The sequence below is a fragment of the Monodon monoceros genome, unplaced genomic scaffold (assembly GCF_005190385.1).
Source record: "Monodon monoceros isolate NGI ecotype Baffin Bay Population unplaced genomic scaffold, NGI_Narwhal_1 Super_Scaffold_15, whole genome shotgun sequence".
Lineage (NCBI taxonomy): Eukaryota > Metazoa > Chordata > Mammalia > Artiodactyla > Monodontidae > Monodon > Monodon monoceros.
In genome coordinates, this window is record NW_021703771.1 from 64,265,010 (window position 1) to 64,292,402 (window position 27,393).

General features: G+C 40.5%; 1 protein-coding gene across 1 annotated transcript in view; it reads right to left on the bottom strand.

Annotated features, from left to right (window-relative positions):
• Window positions 1-327: 327 nt before the first annotated feature.
• The window catches only part of TXLNB (taxilin beta), a 36,700-nt gene continuing 9,634 nt past the window's right edge, over window positions 328-27,393 (bottom strand). The window contains 9 exon segments of the mRNA XM_029223963.1: window positions 328-515; window positions 518-830; window positions 1,005-1,652; window positions 2,889-2,984; window positions 5,106-5,198; window positions 12,258-12,332; window positions 16,090-16,209; window positions 18,040-18,234; window positions 22,202-22,372. Coding sequence (XP_029079796.1) covers window positions 328-515; window positions 518-830; window positions 1,005-1,652; window positions 2,889-2,984; window positions 5,106-5,198; window positions 12,258-12,332; window positions 16,090-16,209; window positions 18,040-18,234; window positions 22,202-22,372 — 1,899 coding nt within the window.

The following is a 27,393-nucleotide window of genomic DNA, read 5'->3' on the forward strand; positions in this document are numbered from 1 at the left end:
GAGTCTTTAAACACCAAATCTTACTGTTGATTAAGAAATTGAATTAAGTACCATCTTAATGGCAAATTAATATAAACTTGCTACTCGTATGTTTTGTCGCCATTTGAGAAAATTATCCTATCAGTGTTAAATAGAAAAGCTCTAAATCAGTTATAAGTTGAGAACAAGTAGCAAAGGCTGAAGGTACTCCGCATAACATATTAAAATGTCTTGATTCTAAATAAGTCTCTTCCATTAGACATCCCCAGCCCTTAACGCCTCTTTCAGGAGACAATCTGTTAGGACGATGGAAAGTCGGGAAGAACAGCCTCAGAAGGCAGAGGAGGCTTAGTCGGCTCCTTCCAGATTGGTGTCGGCCACTTTGGGCAGCGGGGGCCCAGCTGAGGCCCCTCCTGGCAGTCCCTCTGCTGCTGCTGCTGCTGCTGCTGCTGCTGCTGCTGCTGCTGGGGGCTGCCTCCTGGGCTCCCATCTAGACTCCCCAGCTGGCACGTGCTCTCCCGCTGCGGGCGGGGGGCACGACCGTCTGCCTCCATCACCCATAGAAAAGCCTCTGCCGGAGGCTCCGGGGCCTGGCCGGAAGCTGCTGCCTCTGGCTTCCGGGTCTGCCCGTTGGCTTCCATCACCGGTAGAAATGCTTCTGCTGGAGGCTCCGGGGCCTGGCGGGAAAATGCTGCCTCCGGGTTCCGGGGCTGCCTGTTGGCCTCCACCTCCCGTAGAAATGCTTCTGCCGGAGGCCCCAGGGCCTGGCCGGAAGCTGCTGCCTCTGGCTTCCGGGGCTGCCCGTTGGCTTTCATCACCCGTAGAAATGCTTCTGCTGCAGGCTCCGGGGCCTGGCCGGAAAATGCTGCCTCTGGGTTCCGGGTCTGCCCGTTAGCCTCCACCTCACGTAGAAATGCTTCTGCCGGAGGCTCCGGGGCGTGGCTGGAAAATGCTGCCTCTGGCTTCCGGGGCTGCCCGCTGGCCTCCATCTCCTGTAGAAACGCTTCTGCCGGAGGCCCCGGCGCCTGGCTGGAAAATGCTGCCTCTGGCTTCCGGGGCTGCTCGTTGGCCTCCATCTCCCGTAGAAACGCTTCTGCCGGAGGCTCCGGCGCCTGGCTGGAAAATGCTGCCTCTGGCTTCCGGGGCGGCGGATCAGCCTGTGGTGCAGCAGGGGGGCCATTGCCTTGGGCCTGTGCTCCTGACCCTGATCTGAGGGGAGGTTCTACCTCGTTGCCTCCCTCCGCCTCAGCCTGAGGACTTGGGGGTTGCAGGGGACTCCCTGAATGGCATGCTGGGCTCAGAGGGGATTGTTCCAGCCCCTTGAGGGTCGTGCCGCCGCCCCCTTGAGGACTGCTGAGTTCTGTTTGGATTTCTTTGGACGCTTCGAGGGTTGACTCTGGACGATGAATGACCATGAAGGCCGCGGTCAGATTTTGCACAGCATTGTGAACACTGTTGGCTTCCTCCGCATCTGCCTCTTCACCCACGGAGGTATTTGACTCCGGTTCGTCGTCGTCAGAGGTGAGCTGACCTTGGTCATCCTTTTCAGGCATTTTTGTTTCTCTAATTTTTTTATAGAGTTCGTTTCTCTCCTCTTGTAAAGCTCGACAGAGGTTCTCTAGCCTTCCAATTTTCATCACGAAGCACTCATATTCTTTAGCTCTCAGTGCTTTCTGTGATTTAAACAGACACACACACTTATAAAACGACATGAAAAGCAAAATTGCCAGGATGCTCTATGGAGAGAAGCAAAACCATTTGTCCAGGAATTTGTCTGTTAGGCTCTGACCACAGGGTGGTGGCTGGACAGATACTCGGTCAGGGACATCACTTCTAGTTTTGTACTGTGTTGGAGACTCTGGTAGAATTTTAAGCCACGTATTCTTTTCTTTAGAAAAGAAAGATAGCAAAGCTTCTCTCTGCTTCAGTCTAGGGCTTTTAAAATCTTATAATGAATTTTCTGCTTCTGAGACTTAGAAGGCATAAGTAGAAGTTTATGACAAAATGATTGCGATGGACTGGGTCTTGGCCATCAGCAATGCCTTATCTGTTCTGTAGATAAACTGCTATATGCTAATCCAGCAACTGTTTGAAATATGTTTATGAATAATAAGCACATCTCTTTGGAATTGGTTGCAATTTGGGATGAATTGTTAGAACAGTAATTATATCCAGAGAAACTCACCACACACTCATTCATGATGCTGCTTGAACTGTTCAATTCTCCTTTCCTCTAGAAATGTTGGTGTGTTTGTGCATGAAATCATCTTACTCCTTCAGCCCCACCTTTGTGCTACTCTGTACCTTTTTTTTTTCCCACTTCTTTACGTGGAGAGGCCTTCACTTGAAAGCCTTGCCTCTCAGGTTAAGGACCATGTATCTTTGCCTTTATGGTCTCAGAATCTCCAGAGCCTGATGTAATATCAGTATTTAAATGCCTGTTGGAGGAATTAAACAATATATCTCTGTATCTGTCTATAAAATAGCACATACCCTGGGTGCTTGGGCTAGTGTCTTCTCTCAGTTATGTTCAAATCAACTAATTAATTTATTCTGCGCCTGTAATGTGTCAGGCACCAGGGAAATTCAAGGACAGGTAAAACACTCATCCTGCCTTTAAGGAATTCACGGTCCAGCAGGTGTGGTGCTGCTTTGGGGACAGCTTTGGAATCAACAAGTAGGCGTGTGACTTAGGGTCACAACACTCTTTATGAGTCTGGACCTGAGACTAAATTACTAAATTGACGTTTGCTCTAATTATTTTTATTACAATATCATATACCACATCCCAGAAAAATTCAGCTCTTTTTCAAAAGTAATTATTTTGTGGTATTAGACCATAGTTCTTTTCTGAGTATAAATATATTGACTAGACAAGGGAAGATGAACAAGGGGAAAAACTTCCTCACCTCTTCAATCATGTCCAACAGAGCTTTGTTACAGTTCTCAAACCGAGCTTTCCACGTGGCTGTGTCCTTTTCCAGCTTCTTCATTTTCTTAGTGGTCTACAAAAATGAGTGTTTTAATGTTAATTCTGAAGAGTTAATATATCAAAGAAACTATCAGTTCCCTATGTGACTTCAAGAAAAGTCCTTTCATTACCAGCTGCTGAAGCAAGCAAAAATTCGATGTCAAGAAATGATGACTGAGTGGAGAGAGTCATGATTTATTTTTGAACCATCTAGGTCAGTGGTGAACAAACTTACGTGCACCAGAGCCAATTAAGGAGAAAGGAAAACTACTTAAGGCCTTTCTGTTTTGTCATTGCTTTTTCTTTTGCTTAAAAATAGCCTTATTGAGTTCCAAGAATAAGCTTGAAATTTACATTATTTACTGTACTGAATGGAAGACTATTAGTGAGAAGGTCGGCCTGGCTTTTCAGATGTTAAAATGTTGATAATATCTGGGCACATCTGAGAAGTAGCCACACAAAGGCAACTTTCTTTGTTCTCAGCCTTCACATTTGTAGAGTGCAGTAGGATTCACAGAATGTGATTACATGCGTTATTGCTTTCATCCTTGAGACAGTCCCCCAAGGAGGGTTCTGTTTTCACCTCCACTTTATAAACGGGGAAACTAAGGTTCAGAGAGATGGAGTAATATTCAGGTGAGTTAGCAGAAGAGTAAGGCTGGAGTTATTTCATTTAATGCAACATGTGCAGAGTGCATGCTAGTTGCCAGGCCGGGCTGGGTGTAGGGCATCCAGAAGTTAATAAAATGAAGCCTGGCTTTTTCAGACCTGAAACTACTCACGTTCCTGGTTATAGGAGCTCCTCTCTGCTTGCCTGAAGTGAGGGACAAGGCGTGTGTTCAGGTGCAGTTACCCTGGATGAACCACACCTGGGCACTGGCTGCTTCATGCTAACCTGCCTGAGGCGGGTCTGCTTGGAGGCTAGAGGCTGGGCCCAGGCAGTTGGCCCCTGGGCCCTATAGAGAAGCTACGTGAGCCTTGAGTGCTTTTTTATTTTGATCATTTCTTAACTGACTTAAACTTTTAAAAGTCATCAGCACCTTTAGGAATTTGATGAAATCCATGGGACCACACCTAAAGAAATGCAATATGCATATCAAATTTTTTTGCTAATTCTGCTAAGAGTCTATAAATGAACTCCAGGTAGAAAACTCCTTTAATATTTATTCCAATCTTAAAACTATGTAATTTTGCAATAAATAACAGCATTTTTCCTACTCTAATATTTATTCCAAATTAAAACTCTGTAATTAAAAAAAATTTTTTTTAATGGATGGATCCATCGTGGAGTGAGAAAGCTGTAACTTTTAACAAATGTTGGCCCATTAAGTTTGCTCATGAATTGTGAAATTTATCATATTAGTTTATGAAAATTTTTTCAAAGAATGCTTTCTACACTTAAAAAGAGTTAATGCCAGTGCCTATTCAGAAACACAGTTCTGATGCTGATTTTATTTTGGGAAGACACTGAATTAAACAAAATGTAAACAGTATGTCCAACAATAATATTAGCACCTCATATCTGTAAAAGACTTTTAAAAAGTTTAAGACCCTTAAAAATACATTAACTTATTTGAACTTCACAGTCTTGTCGAGTAGGCAAGGGAAATCGTTTCTTAATTTATAGATAAGGGGGAAGTTAAGTGAACTGTTCACTGCTACTTGAGTAAAAACACACCCAGACTTCATCTCCTCATTCAACGCCCTGTCCGTTATATCTTATTACATATATTCTCTTCTGAGAAGGATCCTATGAAATGGTATTTTCTACTCTAACATTCTGCTTTTGCATATTAGTATGAAAATTAATTTTTTTAATCTTTAAAAGATTAGTTTTTAATTTCAGTATAAACAACATAATATTAAATTTCTAGCTCTTATCTTTTCTTTTTACACCTCTCCATGGCCTAGAAAAAGAAAATATTCTTCCTCAGAGTGAAAATGTTTCCTAGTGTTTTCAGACTCTTCCTAAGACTAATTCACCAGATACTTACCGATAAAAAAAATACAGTCCAAATCTCATTTGCATGTATAAATGTTTCATTACTTCATGAAATGCACTGAAATATCTTAGCAAGAGAAAAATGAACCCAAAGGAGTGTTGCGTGTCGAACTAGAAGATGTCAGTATTTCGTGGGGGATAAGCAATACTCACTTTCTCCATTTCCTGTTTGAAGGTGGCAAACACCTCATTGCTTTTTGTCAGTGTGTTCTGAAACTCTTCAAACCTTCCAGAGTAGACAGTAAGCTGTAGACAGGGGAAAGAGTAGATTTGTTTTAGGACTGCTTTCAGAATGCTTCCAGAACAAAACAACATGTCATTGTTTATTGTTTGAGAAGAAAAATGATATAAGGTAATTTTTAATACAGTGTTAGTGATATGTTCAATTCTTTTTACTACGAGATCAGCCTAGGTCAGTGAGTATGATTGAAGTACTTCTTTAAAGAAAAATGAAATAATAAAATACGTCATCACCATTTCATTATAACTTTTACCAGCAAACATTTTTTGAGCACTGAACATAAGCACTGACTCTGTGTACAAAAGCATTTAACCTGTAGTTCCTGTTTTTGAGGGACCTGCACTCCTGACGGGAAGATAATCCCAAAGACAACTTGATTATAGGACAGTGAATACAAAGTACCAAGTCAGTTAAGTACTGATCAGAGAAGGAGGTGAGTGTGGCAGGTGATCATTTGAGCCACAGTTTTTTGGAGAAGGTGAGCCTTGAACTTGGTCTTGAAGGAAGCAAGAATGAAGACAAGTATGGGCCAGACATGGACTAGGGTTGCTGCCATTATGCAGGTTGTGCTATTATAAGCAATCGTCATTTCCCTTTTTGACATTGTGGTTTTGTGTATTTATGAATACAGTGTTCTAGCCAACAGCAGTTAGTTGTCCCTTTTCAACAAAATCGGTTTATTATACCAATTTTTTTATAGATGGAAATAATGAGTCTTGAGGAAGAAATGCCTTTTTCTAATTTGCACCAATAAAACATCATACGGGCTAGCTTGGGAGTATGGAGAAGAGCCTTTGTACCTCCACATCCTTAATTCCGAGGCTTGTATTTGGGGTAGGAATAGGGCAGGATAGGGAAGGAGAGTGTATAAATACTTGATTGTTACTGACAGTGATACAATAATAAAATCTTTTGAAAATAATTTTAGGATAGCACGTTTTGAGTGAGTGGAGATTTAATATGGATGATTCTTGTTTACTAACATGGAAAGTTTCCATTTTCAAATGAGACTTTGGTACTCTTAACTGTCTGGAACAGCCTCAAGTCCTCAGTTGGGCGCCAGTTGGCTGGTGGTACTTGTGAGACTGTCCTTTCAAAAGCAGAGAAGAGTGACTGACCGAAAGCCAGTAGGTTGGAGAGTTCCCAGTCTTGGGGATGGGAGTTAGAGGGAGGGTGTGGGAATCAAACAACCCCTAGAACCAAGAAAATTTGCTTATCTAGAATGGCTCATTCTCACATGATTCAGAATAGCAGGGTTTTACTGCAGTACACAAGAACAACAAAATAACGTAAAACTTTTCATAGGACACAGATTTTCCCAAGTCAGACAACAGCTGACCATCATTTTGAAATCAATCATGAACTCTGTGGATATGTGATAAAACTTGAGGTAACTCTAGTGGCCTAAAATTCTTCTCATGATTCTTTGGCATACAGATTTTAAAAGACTGGGTAAAGTGGCAGAAGGGAATTCATGGCCAGGAAGGTACCCTAGGGTTTTACACACATAGTGCATAAGACAATACAGCTGACCCTTGAACAACTCAGGGTAATAGGGACACTGATCCTCCATGAAGTGCAAAATCTGTGTATAATTTATAGTCAGCCCTCTGTACTCCCGGGTGCTCATATCTGCAGTTCCCCATCTGCAGATTCAACCAACCTTGGATACTGTAGTACTGTAGTATTTACTATTGAAAAAAATCGACGTGTAATTAGATCAGCACAGTTCAAACTCATGTTGTTCAAGTGTCAACTGTACTTGATCATTATATGCAATGCACTCTTGATATAGTCTATTTAATTGTTTCATTTTTTCCCAAAGTACTGGCTGAGATCCACTGAATTGATTTCAGAGTGCATGAATAGGTCAAGTCCCTCAGTTTGAGGGTAAGCTCCTGTGGGACTGGCTGCCTGTACTGCCCATGGTCTAGTGGTGTAGGGTGGGGACAGCTACCGCCAGCTGATCCTCTTCACCTATCACAAAATCCATTCATTTGTATTTTTGGCCAAGCCTCCTGTTAACTTCTTTTCCTTACTTTCTCCTCTTTTTCCAGCTTTTCAGTAATTCCAGCAGAAGTACAGGGGGTTCGCAGATATGGTCTCCTGAGCTGGTCCTCCCAGACCCTCTCCTGCACAACTAGACCCTCTCTCTAGTTGTAGGCTGCAGACAGGAAGGGAAGGAGTGGGCACGTGTGCGGTGCATTTCACCTGCACAACCTTGACAGGCTCAACGGGGGCAACCACACGCACCCCGGCCAGCTCTCTCCTCATTCTTTGGGCAAAATGTTCTTTTGGTGTATAAATTCGGCAGATTTTGTTTCCCTTCCGCATGTTTTCTTGTGGCATGGAGAAGACAGATATACCAGAGTTCCAAGGAGTAGTGTCTCACTTCATTACCACTTCTGGCTTTTTTCTAGTGACCATCAACTTTTTCTCTCTTTTCATCTTTTAAATTGGGTAAAATACACATAACATAAGATTTGCCATCTTAACCATTTTAAGTATATAGTTCAATATTGTTAAGTATATTCACATTGTTGTGCACCCCAATTTCCAGAACTTTTCATCATGCAAAACTGAAACTCTACACCTGTTAAACGATAGCTCTCCATTTCTTCCTTTTAGTGACTGTTTTTAATAGTCTGCTTTTCTTCCTATTTGACCTCTTTGTCATAGGTGGCAAAACCTGTATGGACTGTACTTTTCTCAAGTAACCAACTCTGTCACTCTTTATTGATACGAACTAAAATGCACACTTCCTGTTTACTTTATGGATATGTGTTTGGTCATATTTTCCCTCTCACTATTATGCTGACATGATGCATGTTTTTTTTGTTTTGTTTTTTTTTTTTTGCGGTATGCAGGCCTCTCACTGTTGTGGCCTCTCCCGTTGCGGAGCACAGGCTCTGGACGTGCAGGCTCAGCGGCCATGGCTCACGGGCCCAGCCGCTCCGCGGCATGTGGGATCTTCCCAGAACGGGGCACGAACCCGTGTCCCCTGCATCGGCAGGCGGACTCTCAACCACTGCGCCACCAGGGAAGCCCGTGATGCATGTTTGATGTGTCATATTCCCTCTTTCACTTTGGTATTTCAGGGAAACGTGGAAGGAACATCCAGAGGTCTTCCTCAGTATTTTTACCAGAGGCATAAATAGAAACAGACTATTCTAGGGTTAGTAACAACAACAGTTGCCCTGACATTTCACTTTTAAATGGGCGGAGCGGCACACACATTCTTTTACCTGAGCACAAATTTTAATTACAAACATTCATAGCATATATGAAACAGAAACGTGTCCAGGAATTGTCTTAGACAACTTGGGAGATTTGGTTTGGGAACTAGTCCAATTATAATAGTAATTGCAGAGGAATCTCCTTTCATCTTATATAGATAAGGTGAGGCCTTCTGAGATTAAAGACTATGAATACCCATCTTTAACAGTTGGCTCACTGATCTTCCCCCTGGGGTAGTATTTTGTGTCCGTGCTGCTGTGTTTTGTGGTTATTGCTGACTTCCCACATCTACTACCATCTTCATCCTTATCGATCCAATGAACACTCTATTTGTAGCCACAGTTGTATCCCATCGATCATATCTGACATTTACTCTATTGCCTTGATTTGTATAATTGAAAGCTAGACATCTCTTCCCTAAGTGAGAATCATGCCCCAGATTGGCAACATGTTGTCTTATGACTGAAAAGTGACTTCCGCCTAGGAAAACACAATCTATCCTTGATATTTCCTTTGCTAAGACCATAGAAATGGAGACTAAGGCCTCTCCTTCCTACCATCCGACTCCTTTCTTTCTTTTTTTTTTTTTTGCTGTACGCGGACCTCTCACTGTTGTGGCCTCTCCCATTGCGGAGCACAGGCTCCGGACGCGCAGGCTCAGCGGCCATGGCTCACGGACTCTCAACCACTGCGCCACCAAGGAAGCCCCATCCGACTCCTTTAATTGTCAAACCAGAGGAAGTGTTTGAGTGCCTTGCAAGATCATCTGTGATAGACTTTGTTTTTCAAGGTTTAAACATTTAAAAAATATAATGCTGATATTTTTCAAGAGGAGCTCATTTAAACATTATTACACATAGGGATTTGGGGCCTCTGTATTCTTCGTGATGATTAAGTAATTATTGCAGTTCTGAAAATGCCTTGAAGACAAAAGAGATAGACAAGGGAGGGTCCTTACAGAGAGAGCCACGTGCCATGGAAAGAAAGGTGATGGAGGAGGCAGGGTTATCTAGTTTAGCTGAGTTCTTCAGCTCTGGATATTCTCTACATTCATAAACTAGAGCTGAACATGGTTTTGAGATCATCTTTTCCAGTGGTTCTTAAACTTTTTTTCAAATAAAGACTTCTTTTGTCTCATATATCACTATGTGGATCCTTACCTATGAAATAATACTAATGTTAGCGCATACACTAATCGGTTGTTAGCATTTTAATTAATATTTATCACTAGATTGTGAGTTTAATTAGGCAGGGATTTTTGATTCTCTTATTAAGTACTATATTTCTAACATCTAGAACCATGCCTAGCACTTAGATGCTCAATAAATATTAGTTGAATTAATTATGCTTACTATGGGGGCATGCACTAAGTGTTTTTTTTTTAATTGTTGAATGTGTCTACTCTTGTTTTCTAATTAGTTTATTTATTTTTATTTTTGGCTGTGTTGGGTCTTTGTTGCTATGAGCAGGCTTTCTCTAGTTGTGGCGAGCGGGGGATACTCTGTTGCGATGCACGGGCTTCTCATTGCAGTGGCTTCTCTTGTTGCAGAGCACAGGCTCTAGGCGCGAGCTTCAGTAGTTACAGTACACGGGCTCAGTAGTTGTGGCTCGTGGGCTCTAGAGTGCAGGCTCAGTAGTTGTGGTGCACGGGCTTAGTTGCTCCGTGGCATGTGGGATCTTCCCAGACCAGGGCTCGAACCCGTGTCCCCTGCATTGGCAGGCGGATTCTTAACCACTGTGCCACCAGGGAAGCCCTGAGCTAAGTGTTTTGAGTGCATAACTTGAAAACAAACTGCATATACTACATGTTAATTAACTCATTTTCCTTCTATAAACTTAATCAAACATATGAATAACTGCCATCCATGCTGCTAAGCAAAAGCTGATACAATGTCAGAAACAACTACATTTTAGATAGTAGCTGCTGCCTAATGTGCTGTTAGGTTTTGGAAATACTGAAAAGTAATGGGCCTCCCAGAGGTCAGAGGACTCCAGCTTGGGATCATTGATCCATTACAACATCCTTATTTTACAGACCAGGAAATTTAGGTCCAGGGAGGTTTAGGTGAGCTGCACAGGATCAGACAGCTTCACAGTAGAAGAGCCAGGACTCTGACCCTGGTCCCTGGGTTCGACCCAGTATTGAGGGATGAACGAGGAACACTGGCAAGTCTAGAACCCTGGGTCATACTTTTTCAAACTTGGGTGGGTATACGTGGGAAATTGGATCACACCTTTATGTTATTTCATAGGTTATTAAAGACCTAGATTCTGATACCAGCCAAATGAGTCACTCTCTAGCCCAGAGTCTAATGGTATTAATCTGTTCTTCATTTAACATAGAGGAGTAGAGATTGCTTATAACAGATGGAACAATGAATAGCTTCAAGTACTGCCTGTTGTACCCCTCAAGGCTCTGTGCTGTGAATGGGACAGGGATAGAGCCAGAAACCCTGACTTGCTTCTCTGGACTCTCCGCCCAGCAGCCCCCCACCACTGGACAGTGAGGTCACACCTCCTTTCCCCCCTGCCTGCCTCTGGTTAGAAAACTGCCACTGCCTGCCACCCACCCCACACCATGATATGATGTGTTCCGTGACTGCCTAAAGGATCACCTTGAGTTTGTAACTTTAGAGTTTAGTCCTTCGATTCTATTAATAGTGAAAAAAAATTACGGTTCGTATTTCTATGTAATTAATATTTTTAAACTATTTTGATCTACTAGTGGGGGAAACAATTCATCATTGGGTTTTGTACACACATTGGAAAGGTGTGCTTTAGGAAGGTTAGATATCAAAATGTTATTTTGTTTTTGTCTGTGTAGTGGTATAATTTGTGATTTTAAGTTTCTTGTTTTTCCTACTTTCCTTTTTAAAAAATGAACACGTGTTCATTGAACTTGTTCATACAGTGAAGAATTTTTTTCACAATGAACAAATATTCAGCAGTCAGCACATAAACATTTACAAGTGAATTATTCAAATCTTAAATTAATGCTGCCCAGTTTGGAAGGCTTCTGATTTTCTCACTTTCTGTGAATTTGCTCTGTGAGATTTTATAGTCCCTTTAGCACTTGGGCATTTCTCCCAGCAGGGGAGCTAGAGCCCCTCTGTGGCCCGGCCTGTGGCAGGATGGCTCTCCTGGAACCTAACAGGGAGCGTTTGCCAGCAGGGGCAGAGCCCCAAGGGCACCAGAAAGATGGATAGGTCTGGCTTTCCTCCAGAGCCAGCTGTTGCATGAGGCTTTATTTTTGAGCCTGAAATACGAATTCCCATAGTCTAATCAAAACATACACATAACATCACGAAGCCAAATCAAAATGGTTTCTGATGTCTGCCATCTTTAATCGTGTGACACTGACAAGGCCAACCTCTGATAGCACAAAAACGTGGGTGCTGACTCTATTTTTCTAATTTCCTTTTATTATAAATAATGTCAAACAAGTAAGGAAATTTTCAGTACTGACAATTATAGATGGTGCATCTGGACAGTTACATTTTACCCTTACCTTGACAGGTTAATGGGGGAGGAGAGAGAGGACATATGAACAGGTAGGCCAGGACCTGGCCACCAGCTTATTCTGGTTGTCCCTCATTTGTATTGATATGTCAGCAGACCTTTTGACTAGAAGTTGTTGGTGCAGAGCATTTATTTTTCTTAGATATAACATTGTACTTTTATTTTTACTTAAAAATAATAAATATGAAGTTATTCTTCATTTCCAACTCCTGTCCCTATTTCCCCTCCCACATGGAAGGCCTCTTGCAGACTACCTTTGGTTCACAGCAAGGAGGGCACACCCATGCATTGTTGTCCCCCTACTTCACCTGAGCCTGCAGGACTGTCTCTTGTTCCTTCAGCACTTTGGCCTGAAGTTTCCACTCTGCTGCCTGGTTCAGCAACTGTGAGAAGAGAATGCATGGAAAGACTCAAATTATCTTTTAGATTACCATTTGTTGTAACTTGTGTGTAAACTTAATTACTTGCTAAGTAATCCTCTTAAGTAATTTTGGGGGAACTTTGCAAAGAATCTAAGAAAGCTAAGAAAACAACTAGTTTAAAAAGTTTGATTCTCAACTAAAAATTAGTGATTCCAATGGAAAAAAAAAAAAAGAGGAAAAAAGTCTCCAACTCAAGCATGAATCACACAAAATTCAACCTCCCACCAAATTCTGGACCCATCTGTAGAAATTCTGGCCAACTATCATTCAGCCTCTGCTTGAACATTTCCATAATATTACCACCTGGGGCACTGTTGTGAGCAACTGTTCCTTTATATTAAACCCAACTGTTCCTTTATATTAGACCACTGTTCTCCACCATAGTATGCATTGGAATCTCCTCAGGGGCATGTTAAACTGCAGATCCTTCTCAGAGAAAATAAGTTAGGAAGTATTAGGGTGTGATTAGAATCTGTACTTAAAGCAAATACCCAAGATGGTTTGGATATTGGTGGTCCATGGATTATACTTTGAGAAACACCAGGTTAGAAATTTGACCTATTACTCCAAATCCTATATAAGGTTTACAAAAGAAGCCTCACCTCTCTTCTATAAGGCAGCCCTTCAAATACAACCAAGGCCCTCATGTCAAACACGATCAGAACTGGAACTCATGGGTTAAATTGAAAAAGTTGTTTTAGGCGTAAAAATGACACATACATATGTAAGACATGTTATTTTAACTTAAGATGTATGTTCATTTATTTATCAATTTTGATGTAGGGCTGTGATCTTTGTTTTGGGTATGGATCTTCTGATTGGAATTCCGAGGGTTTTTGCTTGTTTTTACAAAAATCATATCTATAATATGGCATATAAGATTTATAATTTTTTAAAACAATACTGCTAGAACCTAAAGACCTAAGGTATTTGTAAAGCAACTTGATTGGATAATTCTCTAGAGTTTTACAGCTTTCTTCCAGTCTTTTATAGTTGCTCACATCTAAGTTGACAGTTTTTTTTTGCTATTGGCCTACATCTAGGCTTTCAACTCATTAAGCATAGTTTTTTTTTAGAAAGCAACTCTTTCTTTTAACATATTTCTTTTAACATATTTTAACATATTTCATCAGTTTATGTATCATTCTGTTGATTTACATAATACAAAACCAAGGATAACTGGGAACAAAAGGTTTGGGAGAAAAGACCCGATTCTTAGTAAGCTCTATCTTACTTAACATGGGCAACCACGGGTAGATATTCCAGAGTGGCTAACTAGCCCCAGGATTCAGCATGCTATGGCCACCTGTCAGCGTGCTTCCAGAGAACGGTGAACATCATGGATAACCTGGTTAGTCAGTCAGGTGGCTGTCAGTTAAGAAGTTTCTATTTTATTTCAAGATAGGCTGATATAAATTTCTTTTTGTTTATTCATGTTGTAAAAAAAAATGTTCATTTTTGCTATCAGAACCAAAAATAATAAAATCATTATTTGTAAAAACTTTTTTCTTATCCAAGTTAGTCTTGACCTCTCCATTTGTAAAAGGGGGTTGTATATGTCCCTCCATGCCTTCCAGTGAACAGTGAGGATCAATTATTATAGAAGTGCAATTGACTCACTGTAAGAGAGGTCTGAGGCAGCCGCAGAGTGGAAGACCTGCAGCACCCCCTCTGGCCATCTGAGCTGTGTGGCTGCAATGTACATGGCCGGCCCCTGCTTGACACACAGGGGCCCTGTTGTGATGGGTGGTTCCCGATGAAGAAGGAAGAAGGAGGCTGCCTGTTCTTGAAATGAAGAACGGCCCCTCCCCTACCCCGCAGCTCTGACTTGATATTTCATCAGTTTCAAAAAGAAGTGTCAGAGCTGGAACCCAGGAAGGTAGCCGCTAGCTTTGAAGAACTGAGGGAGACTACCTTTCTTTGACTTGTACCTGCTGTTTTGCTAAATCAGGGAAGGAAAAGAGGGCAGCATGCTAGTTTCTTGCTAAGGTTGAGTCACTCTGTGTCTGCCCCCCAGTCTCTCTCACATGAATCTTTGCCTAGTTGTTCCTCTCTCATGCCTCATATATTAAATACCAAAGGTACTGATATTCTGTAGGAAGCATATCTTACCTGAGAGTTATTACATCAACAGTGGAGTATCCGTTTTCTTGGATTCTGAATAATAAATAAATGCTTTACTTCTTACTTTGAGAGCTAGGTTGTAGACGGATTTAATCAATTAATCTTTTTATTAAGAGCACGTGGACATCTGATTTGAAATTATGCAACGTCCACCAGGTTATGTTCTCCAGAATTTATCCTTTTGTTGCCAAGTTTGAAAACCGAAGTTTAAAAAAAAATTCCTATTCTAACAAATTGAAATGATTATAGTCTGATTTTAGGTAAATGCAGAGCTTGTGATCAATTGTTAAATGGCTACATTTGAACAACTGGTCCATTGACTGTGTCAAATTTCTCTCTCCCCAGCAACAGACACTGCTTTAACTCATGCCTCTGAAACACATCTGTGAGTGTGATGTACTATCACAGAGCTTGGGCTTTGGGGACAGATACACTGGAGACGTGACCAGCACATCTTGGTCACTTAGTAGTGTGTGACCTTAAACAAGTCACATATCCTTTTTGAGCCTCAATTCTCTCACCTGTTTTGGAGTGTTTGGGGTTAATGAGATGTCAGTAAAAGCCACCACTCAGTTTCTTAAACCAAAAACTCAGGAGTCATCCTTGACTCCTTCCTTTCCTCACTGTCACCATCTTCCTGTTCAAAGCATTGCCTGTTGGTTTTACATTAAAAACATAACTTTTATCCACATCCAGCTCTCCTTCTCCACTGCCACCTCCCCAGTCCAAGCCGTTGTCAGATCTTGCCCAGATTGCTGCCTAGCTCTCTTCTTGCTTTCTTGTCCCTCTTTAGTTCACTCTCCACCTACGAGCCAAATTCAGCTTTTACAGATGCAAAGCAGATCATGTCACTTCCTTTGCTAAAACTACCCAGTGCTTTCCTATTACATTTAGAATAAAATCCAAACTACATTTCAAGCTTACAGAGCTATACAATTTGGCCCCTGTTTACGTCTACAATTTTATTTTGAAATTTTCTCCCATGGGTCAACCTGCTCTTGCCACCCTGACCTTTTCCAATTTCTGGAGGATGCCACGCTGGTTCCAGCATTAGGATCTTTGTCTCTTCTGCAGACACTGCTGCTGGAGACCTCCTCTCTGACTCCCTCTTATCAGGCAGGGCGCAGCTCAAGCGTCCTCCTCTCGGTAGGCCTTCCTAATCACCCAGTCTAAAGTAGGTCCTCTCCTTCTGCCCCATTCGAGGTTCCTCCTTATTTCCCTAGTAGCACTTACTATTATATGAAATTATCCTTCCTTATTTGTTTTCTTGTTTATTGCGTCTCTTCCCAGTTAGATTCATGCTGGAGTGTGGCCTTCTCCTTCTTGTTCACCGCTACACCCCAGCACCTAGAAGGGTGCATAGCTCATGAAAGGTGTTTGAAAAAGGTTTGGTGAATGGATGCATGACTGTTTTAGGTAAAAAACAGTGTAGTACAGTGTCTCCTACTGGGCTAGCCAATTTCATTCTCCAGGGAAGCTTAGGCTCTTTCTCCATCAGTCTAGTGCTCTATGACTGTTGTCAAAAACAACATTCTCAGGGGTTCTCTGATCCCAAGGCAGACCAGACAAGCACACAGACTCAGGTGATAAGTACATATTCCTTTTCACGTTTGTGTCGCTCCTCTGCTTCCTTCATCATTTCTTGCGCCTGCTCGAGTTTTGCATCCACCAGCTTCTGCTGCAGTTCTCTGTGTTTAAATATTTTGTCCAGGTGCTAAGAAAAATAAAGTGCACATTATCAAGCTTGACTTATTATTGGTGCTGAAAACAATGTAAAAAAAAAAGTAATGTTGACATAAACACGTGTTCGCTGGGTTTTAAGATTTAAAAAAAAAGAGGAGAATAAATGCATTGGCATCGTTTATGGTTTTATATGAAAGTCATAAATTGGTGGAGTCCCCTGCATTTTGTACTACACAAAAGTGGCTGCAAAAGGTGGAGGTGCCAGAGTTCAGCAGTGCTAACTCCAAAAGGTCCGAACAGTATTTTTCTAAATTTGGTAACTATTAGATATGGCGCTAGTAATTATGCTAGGCAGCACAGACAATGATGTATGTTGCAAGGGCTACAGCACTATCACTTGGTATTTTGGTGCTTTCTGTGAATATAAAACCACTTTTAATCACAACATTAATTCACTTTATCATGGTGAATTCTCCTCTACATGCCTGCCTCAAAGGGTGGTGAGGAAGCCCTGAGGTAACAGCTTGTGGCCTTGGGTCTGGGACTGAAACAGGAACCCCTGACATCAGCTCTGTTTCTCTGGTGGGCGAGACGAGGCTGAGGGTCACAGGTGAATTGACACGCAGATGTGCTACTGCCTCCTCCATGCCTTTTGACCTCTTGACTACCTTGGTGAAGAGAAACTTCCAACTCTACCTCAGTGTGGAGAATTTCTTGGTCATTAGGAGGTCCCACTGGCAAGAGGACATGTGGAATTCCATCCTTGGGCCTTACCTAGAACCAATCCTAGGAATATACAACTAGTCTACCAGGCCATTCCCATATGAGATCTCTCTGAAGAGTATGGACATTTTCTTTTTAGCTCCTTCCGTTTTGTTTTCTCCTGGACCTCCACTTTGGAGCAGGATTGGTCTTCGTGACAAGATAAAACGGTAGCATGGCATTATGGCTTACTGTGAGGAGTTTCTTGATTTACCTAACTGCTATTACCACCTTCTATTGGCTCAGGTTTTTTCTTGATAAAACCTTAGCATGTTGCCAACAGGGCTACTTTGACTATTTTATATTACATTTTAAGGCAGATATTTAAAATTTGGGTGGGATGGGAAAAGGGATATGATATATCAAAATCCTGAGGGGGCATCTGGAGTCTTAAAAACATATTGAATATTAAAGTTTAATTTTGGAATAATAAAAGATCCTTATAGTCCCCCTAATGTAAACCATTGACAACAAAACTCTTTGGCTTTTGTGTCTATGGATAAGTGATTGAATCTCGTAGCCTCTGCTTCCCATCTATAAAATGTGGATAATATGTTATCATCTGGTGCATAAGATTGTTGAGACAATTAAATGACATATTGTATGTAAAGTATAATACTTAGCACATTGCCTGGCACAAGCTAAGCATAAATAATAATGCCATTATTACTATAATTACTATATAGTAATATTTTATATATTATTTGATTGTGGGGTATATACAATGCAGACTTTTAATTTAGGTGACATAGTAATTCTTAAGAGGGAGTGTGTGAGGTATTTCTTGGTTCTGTAGAGAGAGTTTCAAAAAGGCTGAGAAATACTATTTTCAAGAATAACTGTGTTCACGGCCCACCACTTTCTATTTGTTACCTTTGCTTTGCAGTGATTCCAGTTTTGAAGAAATCCTGTATGCCTTTCAGCCAGGTACTTTGCAATACCGTCTGTTTTTATTTTGGCTAGTAAAAGAAATCCAATCCTAAATATTAATCAATCGAGAGGGCTGGCCATAACTTTGTCATTAACCAAGTTCCCCACCTTCACAACCCAGATCTGGTTTTATATGCAGTGCTTCTAAGTTGTTTGATGTGGTTCTCACCTCCTCTCTGAGCTCATACTGATCAATGATGCTTTTTAGTTTCTCTGCAAGCTCAGTGTTCTCCTGACAGAGCTTCATATTTCGCTCACTCTGCTGCTCGATCTGGGCCTGGATATCTGTGAGTGTGCTCTGGAAATGACTTGTGATCTCCTTCCTTTTCTCTTCTTCCTCACGTGCCCTCTGAAGGGTTTCCTCCTGTGGATAGAAAGCAAACTCTTTTGTTATGCTGGTTTACACGCACCAGGGTTTACAGAACTCAGGGTTTGGTCAATGAAAGGAGATTAGTGTGCAGGGTAAGAAGGATGTTTTTTCCTCAGCTCTCTACAGGTAACATTGCTCAGCCCCAAAATAAATGCTTGAGCAAAGGTTTCAGCTGTGAATACACGGTCACTCAGAGCAGGTGCAGCAAGGGCCTTGAATTTGATAGTTGGTGATGAGTAGGCTTGTTTTAAAGACAACGGGTCCCCTGTTGAGTGAATAAACTGCAGGGATTTCTAACAGACATGCAGCCCTAAGGTTCTGATCTCTTGGCTGTAGCCTGGAAAAAAAGGCCACTTGGTTTTACTGATTGATGGGACATATCATGTGTTCCTTTGGTTTGGTATGTAAAGAAGAACAATAGATCTTATGCCTCTATAAAAATGATGGCATATTAATCACATAATTGTATTGCCCAAGTTTTTAAAATATAAGTGATCACAATATAAATTTTTTTAGTTAAAAAAAAAAACTTTCATCAAAAAGCTTGAAAAGGAAACTAAGATAACCATAGATGAATTACAGCAATTCAAGAATGTAAAAGGAAATCTTAGAAAATATGCTGGATTTTTTTTTATATATATAAATTTATGTATTTATTTTTGGCTGTGTTGGCTCCCTGTGGCTGCACGTGGTCTCCCTCTAGTTGCGGCGAGCGGGGGCCACTTTTCGTTGCGGTGCACGGGCTTTGTGGTGGCCTCCCTTGTTGCGGAGCACAGGCTCCAGGCGCGCAGGCTTCAGTAGTGTGGCTCGCGGGCTCCAGAGCTCAGTAGGCTCAGTAGTTCTGGCGCACGGGCTTACTTGCTCCACGGCATGTGGCATCCTCCCAGACCAGAGCGCAACCCATGTCCCCTGCATTGTCAGGCGGACTCCTAACCACTGCGCCACCAGGGAAGTCCCCTATGCTGGATATCTTTTGAAGGAACAATCATCCATTGTGTCTCATAGGGTAATGGAAATGTTCAGTGTAAATTTTGAATTTGAAAGCAATATTATGTTTCAAATCTTCTTTAACTCTAAAATGAAATATCTAATATTCTCTTCTACTTTGTTAACATTTGAGAATTGAAAATTAACTTTTATATCATTGCTGTTCTCTTTTCTCCTAAATCAGAAGTCCCCCTTCATTGCTAACTGCTGACAGTGTACCCAAATTTTACCCATATCTATATTGAGAATTATTTGCGTTGTACTTATTCCTCTCATTCTTTTAAAATAAAAGGGCTTAATCTTGCTACATCATACCAAAGATAGAGACACTGCTGACAAGTGTTACAGACATTTTAGGATTCCTTTAGTTCTGATTAATTGTTATTATGAAAGCTTGCTTCATTGTTGGCAAGTAAAATTATACTGCATTTAGTTGCCTACCATGATCAAATTATGTAACAGGATTTTTAAAAAGAAATGCCGATTGAAACAGAAGTAATTGTGCAAATCTTTATTATTACAGTAGAATAATGTGATCAAAATAAAAGTTGATGCTGAAAATACATGCTCTGGAAATATTTTAATTTATCATTACGTATCCCCTTTCTTCTACAATATTTGCATATTTTCTAACTCTAATATGACTCCTGATATCAGAATAATTTATTCATAGTATAAACATTGATTGAGTGGAAATTTCTTAGGGATATTGTAGAAGAAATCTACACTTCCTAATCTGAAGAAATTAACTATCGGAGATGTTATTTCCCTGAACTTTGAATGCTAACACTTACTATATGTATTTCACTAAAAGTGATTTTGGCGTCTGTTAAGAGCAGTTGAATATACATGTGATAGTGATTGTCTCCTTATTGTTCCCGATTAGTTTAGAAGCCAACAACCTCCTAGTCGTAGAATTATACTCCATGATCTGAATGTCATTTGCATTTATAACTATTCCATCCATGAATGAATGAGTAAATGAAAGGACCACCCCATGCTACCCAGCAAGTCTGAGTTTTTCACTGGCCACTGGCTAGAGAAAGAAGGTATGGCTGTTAATATGGCATTAAACACGTGTCAAACCATCATAGCACCCAATCCTGGCCCACAGAATGGCGTCTTGCATTTTACATTACATTGTTTTTCAATGAGAGAAAAATAAATGTACTGCAGTCATAAAATTTGAGTCCACTGGTAAAGAAAATGCAATCATTTGGACAATGTCTGAGATAAAATTTTCTTCATCATGCACAAAATTCAAAGTGAAAATCAATAATGCAAAGAAAATTGAGGGACAAAATCTGAAATAACTAAGAAAACTTTTCAAGCATCACTGTGCATCTTAGAACCAGTGCTGTGCCTGGGACACAATCCATGGGTATTCAGTATATGTTTATTTAATGAATCAATAAATTATTAATTTACATATAGACATATGAATAGCTTGAACTAGAAGATTCCTATAGTCAAAAATTGATGTAATTAAAAGAAAGAAGTAGGCAATTTCACAATTACAGTAGGAGATTTTTTACACCCATCCCTCAGCAATTGATAGAGCAACAAGACAAAAATTCAGTAAAGACATAAATGATCTAGAGCTAATTGTTACTTATGGAACATTACACCTAATGTGTATGTAAAAGCACTCAGCACAAGTCCTGGCATAATAATGCTACTTAATTCCATTTCCATAACTGGAAGCCATTACCGAGGGTGTGTGGGTATAGCTACAGGATCTCCTGCCACTTGCGTCATTCTGTCTTTGAATGCTGTCCAAAGAGATCAAGCCACATCATTCCATCCACGTCATTAAAGGAAATTTAACTTTTATCTCCTTACTATACAACACTACTGAAAGCCAGGAGATTTATGTAAGCACAGAGTGCTATTACTTGATTACATATCTGAAGTTGAGGATGATGACCCCATTCCCATATAACCTGGGTTTCGATTGTCCCAGTGCAATGATTAAAGAGATGTCAGAAGCCCATCTCCTACAACTCGTAATTTGAGAGTTAGAGTTCATCACACTGGCCTCTCATTTCCCAGATATTGGAAAACAGTTTTGGGATATGAGGAGCCATTATCCTCTTCCATTTTTCTTCCTAACTCCATTGTAAAAACTTAGCGATGATCTTAATCTCTCTGTATCTTAAAGTATCTTCTTTTAAACACGTGTAATAATAACTATCTCACAAGAATATTGCTATCTAATTAATTCTTGTTTGTCAAAAGCTTTAGGATCTTCAGCTGGAAAGGGGATTGTGGATGCATGCAGTATTATCTTGGAGAGCCCTGCATCTTGCTTCACTGGATGGAGCTAGTGTCTGTGTGTAATCAAATTAACCACACTGCTAGAGGCTTACGCTGTAATTAATGAAACCCATGCAGACTGACTGAAGTGATCAGTCTATTATTTTTAGATTGAATAATTAAGCTTGAAGAGCTTCACTGTTTTTTCGAGTAGCTTCTTTTTTCAGGTGACTATTGACATTTTAGCTCTGAATCTTGCCTTATTCTGTCAGCTTTGTGTCAATTTATTTCATGTCATGCAGATTTCATTATCGTACAAAAAATGTTGAATTTTTATAAATTTGTATTTTAAAGAGTAGAACTAAGGCCTACCTTAAAAAACAAAACAAAACAAACTCAACATAAGGAAGAGGAATGGCACACATTTTACTAAAGGTCTGCTCCACATCAGGTACTATGTGAGCACCTTCCATGTGTGGCCTCATTTAATTTTTCCCTGACCACGCAGCAAAGTTGGTATAATCTTCATTTTATGTATGAGGTAACAGGCTTGGGAGGTAAAATAATTTATTGCAAGCTACAGGTGAGCAAGTGGCAGGGCTAGTATTTGAACCCAATTCTCTGATTCTAAAACTCACAACCTTACCGTAAGTAGCAGAAGCCTGTGCCTACAGAGCATGCAAGAAGGTGTGTTATGTGGGGCCTCGGTGACACATACCTTCAGTGTCTTGTTGTGTCTCTGCAGCTCCCGGCACAGACCCTCCAGTTTGCTTCGTGCAAGGATAGCTTTGCTGTGTTCACCTTGTAACTGGTCCTTTTCTTTTTGGATCTGTGCCTGTTTCTTCTGTAGGAGTTTTAACTTCCTTTGCTCAGAGCGATGCTCATCCAGCTGGATGTGGGGATGCAAATGTGAAAGAAAACGGCAGGGATCTCTGTTGAGTTGATAGAAAAGGACCCAAAGAGGAAACGCCTAAAGACCGCTGTATGGTTGTTTGGAAAATGTTTTGCTGTTATCACTGTCTCTCTGGAATCAAAAGAACTTCATAAATGTTAACTTGGCAGTGCTTGTAGATATGGTTTTAAGAGCATAACATTTATGGGTTTTTTTCCTTCATCATTCTTATTATTGATCTCTTTTGCTTTGATCTTCTTGGTGGTCTAGAAACAGTTTCATCTTTCTTGAGTCTAATGAAGTCAGTCAGTGTAGAAGCATGTCTCAGAATTCATGATAATGCCTTGCGTTAGGAGGATAGTCAATGGTGTGTCTGCTTGGTTTACATTTAGTTTTCACAATTCTTTCTCAAGACAAGCTTTAGTAACTATTTTTAAAAGGAAAGTGAAAAGCAGCTTCCTAGCAGACAGAAGATGAAGTCTGTGGTTATGAGAAAGGGGGAGCGGAGAATGTACCCCTCGACTACTTAAGGATTGATGATCTGTCACCGAAGTTTCAGAAATAGCCACTGCACAACCCAACAGCACACATGGCAAGTATCCTTAACAAGCCTTGCTCCCTGCCCATCTCCCTCACCCTCTGTACTTATGGTGAATAAACCATGACACTTGTATCTGCTGAGCACAGGTGGGGCCTCTTCTCTCACTTCTCCAGCAGCCACAGCTGAAGTATCGAAATCAAGGGCGGCATGGAAAATGAAACCAATGAACCCCTGGGCTTTCCATCTCGGGATGCTAAAGTTCTGAGGTAGGGCTGCCAGGTAAGGTGTAGGACACCCAGTTAAATTTGAATTTCAAATAAATAGTGAATACGTTTTTAGTAAAAGTTTATCCAAAGTATTGCATGGAAGGTACTTTTACTTAAAAAAAAAATGTTGTTGGTTTACCTGAAATGCAAAGTTAACTGGGCGTTCTGTATTTTTGTCTGGTAAATTTGGCAACACATTTTTATGGAAATCTTGTTGGAATGGGGGGAATTGGGGGTTCAGCCTCCAGAGACTAGCGTAGTAGGAGTGTGGATCCCAGATGGATGATCAGTGTGGCCACGAACAAGCTGGAGCCTTTTTCCAGACCCATTTCCTCTGCTGCACTTAGTTCCCTTAGAACCTGAATGGTGCATAGGCCAGGAAGGTACTCGTCCTAATAATGACCTTGTTGGCTAATGAAGAGGAAAAGGCCTGGGAGCCTCTGGGTGCTTCTGGACCCCAGGTGCTCCTGGTACCTCGCAGAGCCAGATGCAAATGGATACACACACAGTGTGAGCCCTGATACATGTCTCAGTTACCCTGTCTTGAAAAAGCATTTGTTCTTTCTGAACTAGATGAACAGGACTGTCACACTTTCTTCAGTTTACATCTTATTTTAATCCTTTCCTCCCTCCCTCCCATCAGCCTGAAATGTCCATGATAAACCCTTGCCAGATTAAGCTGGGGCTATTCATACATGATATTCTATCTTCATACTTCAGGACATTTTTTACTTATTAGTGAGAATTAGCATCAGGAAAAACTAAGTCCATATTACTATAAATATCGATTGAAATTGGTATTCTTCTTGAGGTTCAGTTGGAAAACCAATTATATTTTATTATATATTTCTCGTGCTAATCTCATTTTGCACCATAGTTATTAGACAGGGGTGAAACTTCTCATACTTGTGTTCGTACTTTACATGACCTATTGTCCTTTCTTGACATTTATATGTTGTTGTTATTGTTATTGCCGTTTTGGTTCAGACGTTACCTTTGGAAGATTAAACCATTTGTCAGGGTTTCTCAACCTTAGCACTGTTGACATTTGGGGACAGATCGTCCTTTGCTGTGGAGGCTGTCCCCTGCATTGTAGGCTGTTTAGCCACATCCCCAGCCCCTACCCACCGGATGCCAGTGGCACCCCCAACTGTGACATCCAGAGTATCTCCAGAGACATTGCCTACTGGCCCATGGTTGGCACAGCTTCCCCTGTTTGGGGGAACACTGCCCTGTGTGTGGATTTATCTGAGCATCAGGAGGAGGATACCTTGCATGTGTTTCATAAGTTGGAAGAGAGGATTTGTGCTATACCTCACTGGCCATTTAAATGTTCCAGTTTTAAGGCAGGATCATACACATCTGAAATATAGCTAGGTCTGTCTTGCTTTGCTCTAAATAGAACCCCTTAACTTGCTGACGATTTTTTTTTAGAGTGTGGCTAATTTTGTTCCATACTTCAGATTTATGTGAATGCATATGGGGTCTCTTAATGAATGAAAGCAAACGTATTGCAGCTGGGTCAACTTCAGTCAAATGCTGGCCTTGTGATTTAATAATACCCTTAGACATGTGTCTTCTGTACAATTCTAACAGGCATATAAGATTTTTATCTGGAATTTCTCTTGTTCTCTCTTTTTTACTATTAAGTTAAAAAAGTAAAATTAATGCCAAGTAGTTAGTAATGTTGTAACTACTTTTAAATGGAGGAAATTTGCAAAAAATATTTCTTCCAGGTCATTTCTTAATTTAGTCATGAGGTGTCCTTATTTATTAATGAACTTATCCTTATTTATTAGTAAATACAATAGTTGATGATATTACAGGATTTAGAATCTGTAAGGATGGGTGAGCTAGGGTGACAGTTTGATTCACAGCCTTGAATTTAATGATTTATTCTATGTTAACACTTGTATTTCAGACACTCTCTGTATTAATATCTGAATCAGTGAGCAGGGGAAATAGCTTTTAAGTGTCCAAGTAAAAGATTGAAATTCTTCATAATTTTTCCTTTCTGAAAAGGATATGTGATGGGGTTTGGGGGTCAATTTTCTCTTATTCATTTTTTCTAGAATGATATTTTGAGTTTAAAAGTTTATTATAGGGTATGATACAAATGCCAAAGTATAGTAAGACTTGAATTGAGTAGAATTTCTGGAAAAATAACCTCTGTGGGGTTGACTTCTTGGCTAGGAGAGTGAGTGGGCTTGGGGAGTTCCTGGAGACCAGGGTGAACAGCCCTGGCTCATGAAGAAAATCTTGGAAGGACTGCGTAAGTGGTTTTTTCCTGATAATCTGCTGTGGGGCTACAGCACCATAAAGAGTAGTAGTCTAGAAAGATGCCCGGTTCATCCAAGTATGGAACATGGCACTAGGAACTAAATATGAATGGCCTTGGTATGAGTGAGTAAATTGAAGGGCAAAGGGAAATCAATGTAGTAATTATTGAAAAGAGCAAGGATGGACAGGTGAGGATGGGGCCAGATTTTGGGGAAAAATATTAAATTTGACACCTACCATTTTATGGCACTGAAATTGCTCATGAGTGGTTAACAGCCAATGTTAAACAAGTTGCAATAAAATTGATACACTAATACTTGCTTTATAAATTTCTACCATTCTTTTGGAAAACAATATGGCCATTAAAAAAAGTATTTATACTGCTTGATTTAGTAATCCCAATTCTGAAACTTTTTCCTAGGATCATAAAAGAGAACGAACAGATCTCATGCATGATGATGTTCACTGCATGAATGTTTGGTAAAACAAACACTGGAAGGAGTCTAAATGTCCCCAAATTAGAGAACCAGTAGATAAAGTCAATTAATGGAAAATTACATAGCTTTGACAAAATATAATTATGAAGACTACAAAGTACATGGGAAAATGTCTGTCATATGAGCCAAAAAAACAGATACTAAATTATATGCACCTTATGATGGTAGTTATACAAAAGGTATCTCTGAATGTATGGCAGAACTGGAAAGGAAGACAGATAAATCAACGATTGTGTTTTAGATTGTAGGATTAGAGATATTTTTACTTGTATATTCAGCATTTTCCTTATATTATTGTGATGTGGTTTATGTGATTAAAAAATAAAAGTATTGTTGGTAGAGTTAAGCAATCACTAGTCATTCAGGGTTTCAGAATTTCTCTGGGTCTGTTGCATGACAGTTCAGCATAACAGGACGCATTGAGGTACAAGGAAGAAAGGAAAGAATAAATAGGGATCACAGTGCTAAAATTAGAGTAAAAAAAGAAGGAAAACAAGTCACTCACTAAACTCTACTCCATCAATAGGGATAAGATGCAGCCAGAGACCTGAGGGGTTTGTGGGTCTCAGCTTTGGAGACCTTCTTTAAAAAAAAAAAAGGAAAAAATTTAAAAAAGAGAATTATGTTCAGGGCCTCAGAGGGGCCCATACAAGTGAGAGGCACTGACTCTTTAAGCTTCTTTGCTGTAAGGTAAATCTGCCTTCAGGGGCAGTTCAATCTACTGCCTGGAGGAATTGTTTTGTTGTGTGTAGGGGCTTAAGTTTAATTTTCCTGTCACTGCTTCTCCAAAAGAAATAAGAAAGTGGAAAAAAATGAGGGAAAGAAGCAGAAATGAGAGAGAGGTACCTTGCCCAGCCTCACTTGAGAGGACACCACATCTCCTCAGTGGGTCTTGTACACCTCAGGGGTGGTGCACGGACCTCAGGTGCTACTCCTTTAGCCAGTTTTTGTGAGGGTTCAGGGAACTAGGGGGGCTGGCTTCACTAAACCCTCCTCTTTCTTCCAACTGGCCTATTATAAGAGTACTGGCGAGGAGACCATCCACTTCACAGATTCTCTGAAGTCTGGGAGTGGCTTCCCTTCCTGCCAGTGGTCCTACCTTATAGAGAGGGAGACTGCATGGGAGGACCTATAACTGGAAACAAAACAATCCATGTCAAATGCTTTGCCATCGTGGGGGACAAGGAGAAGAATGTAGATCAAAGAGAATGAATGAATGAATCAATCAATAAAGTCATCAAGAATAAATGAGAATGTTTCACAAACTGAGGGGTGGGATTAACTCAACCCTCTGCCTTCTTGAGGGGACCACCCCCTCAAAAAATCTGTGTACAAGAACCGGATGAAAGTTTGCCTTTATTCTAGTATATTTCTGTTTTATTGCAAAGGCAAAAAGAACTTTTAAATATTCACAATTTTTAATTATGATTCTTC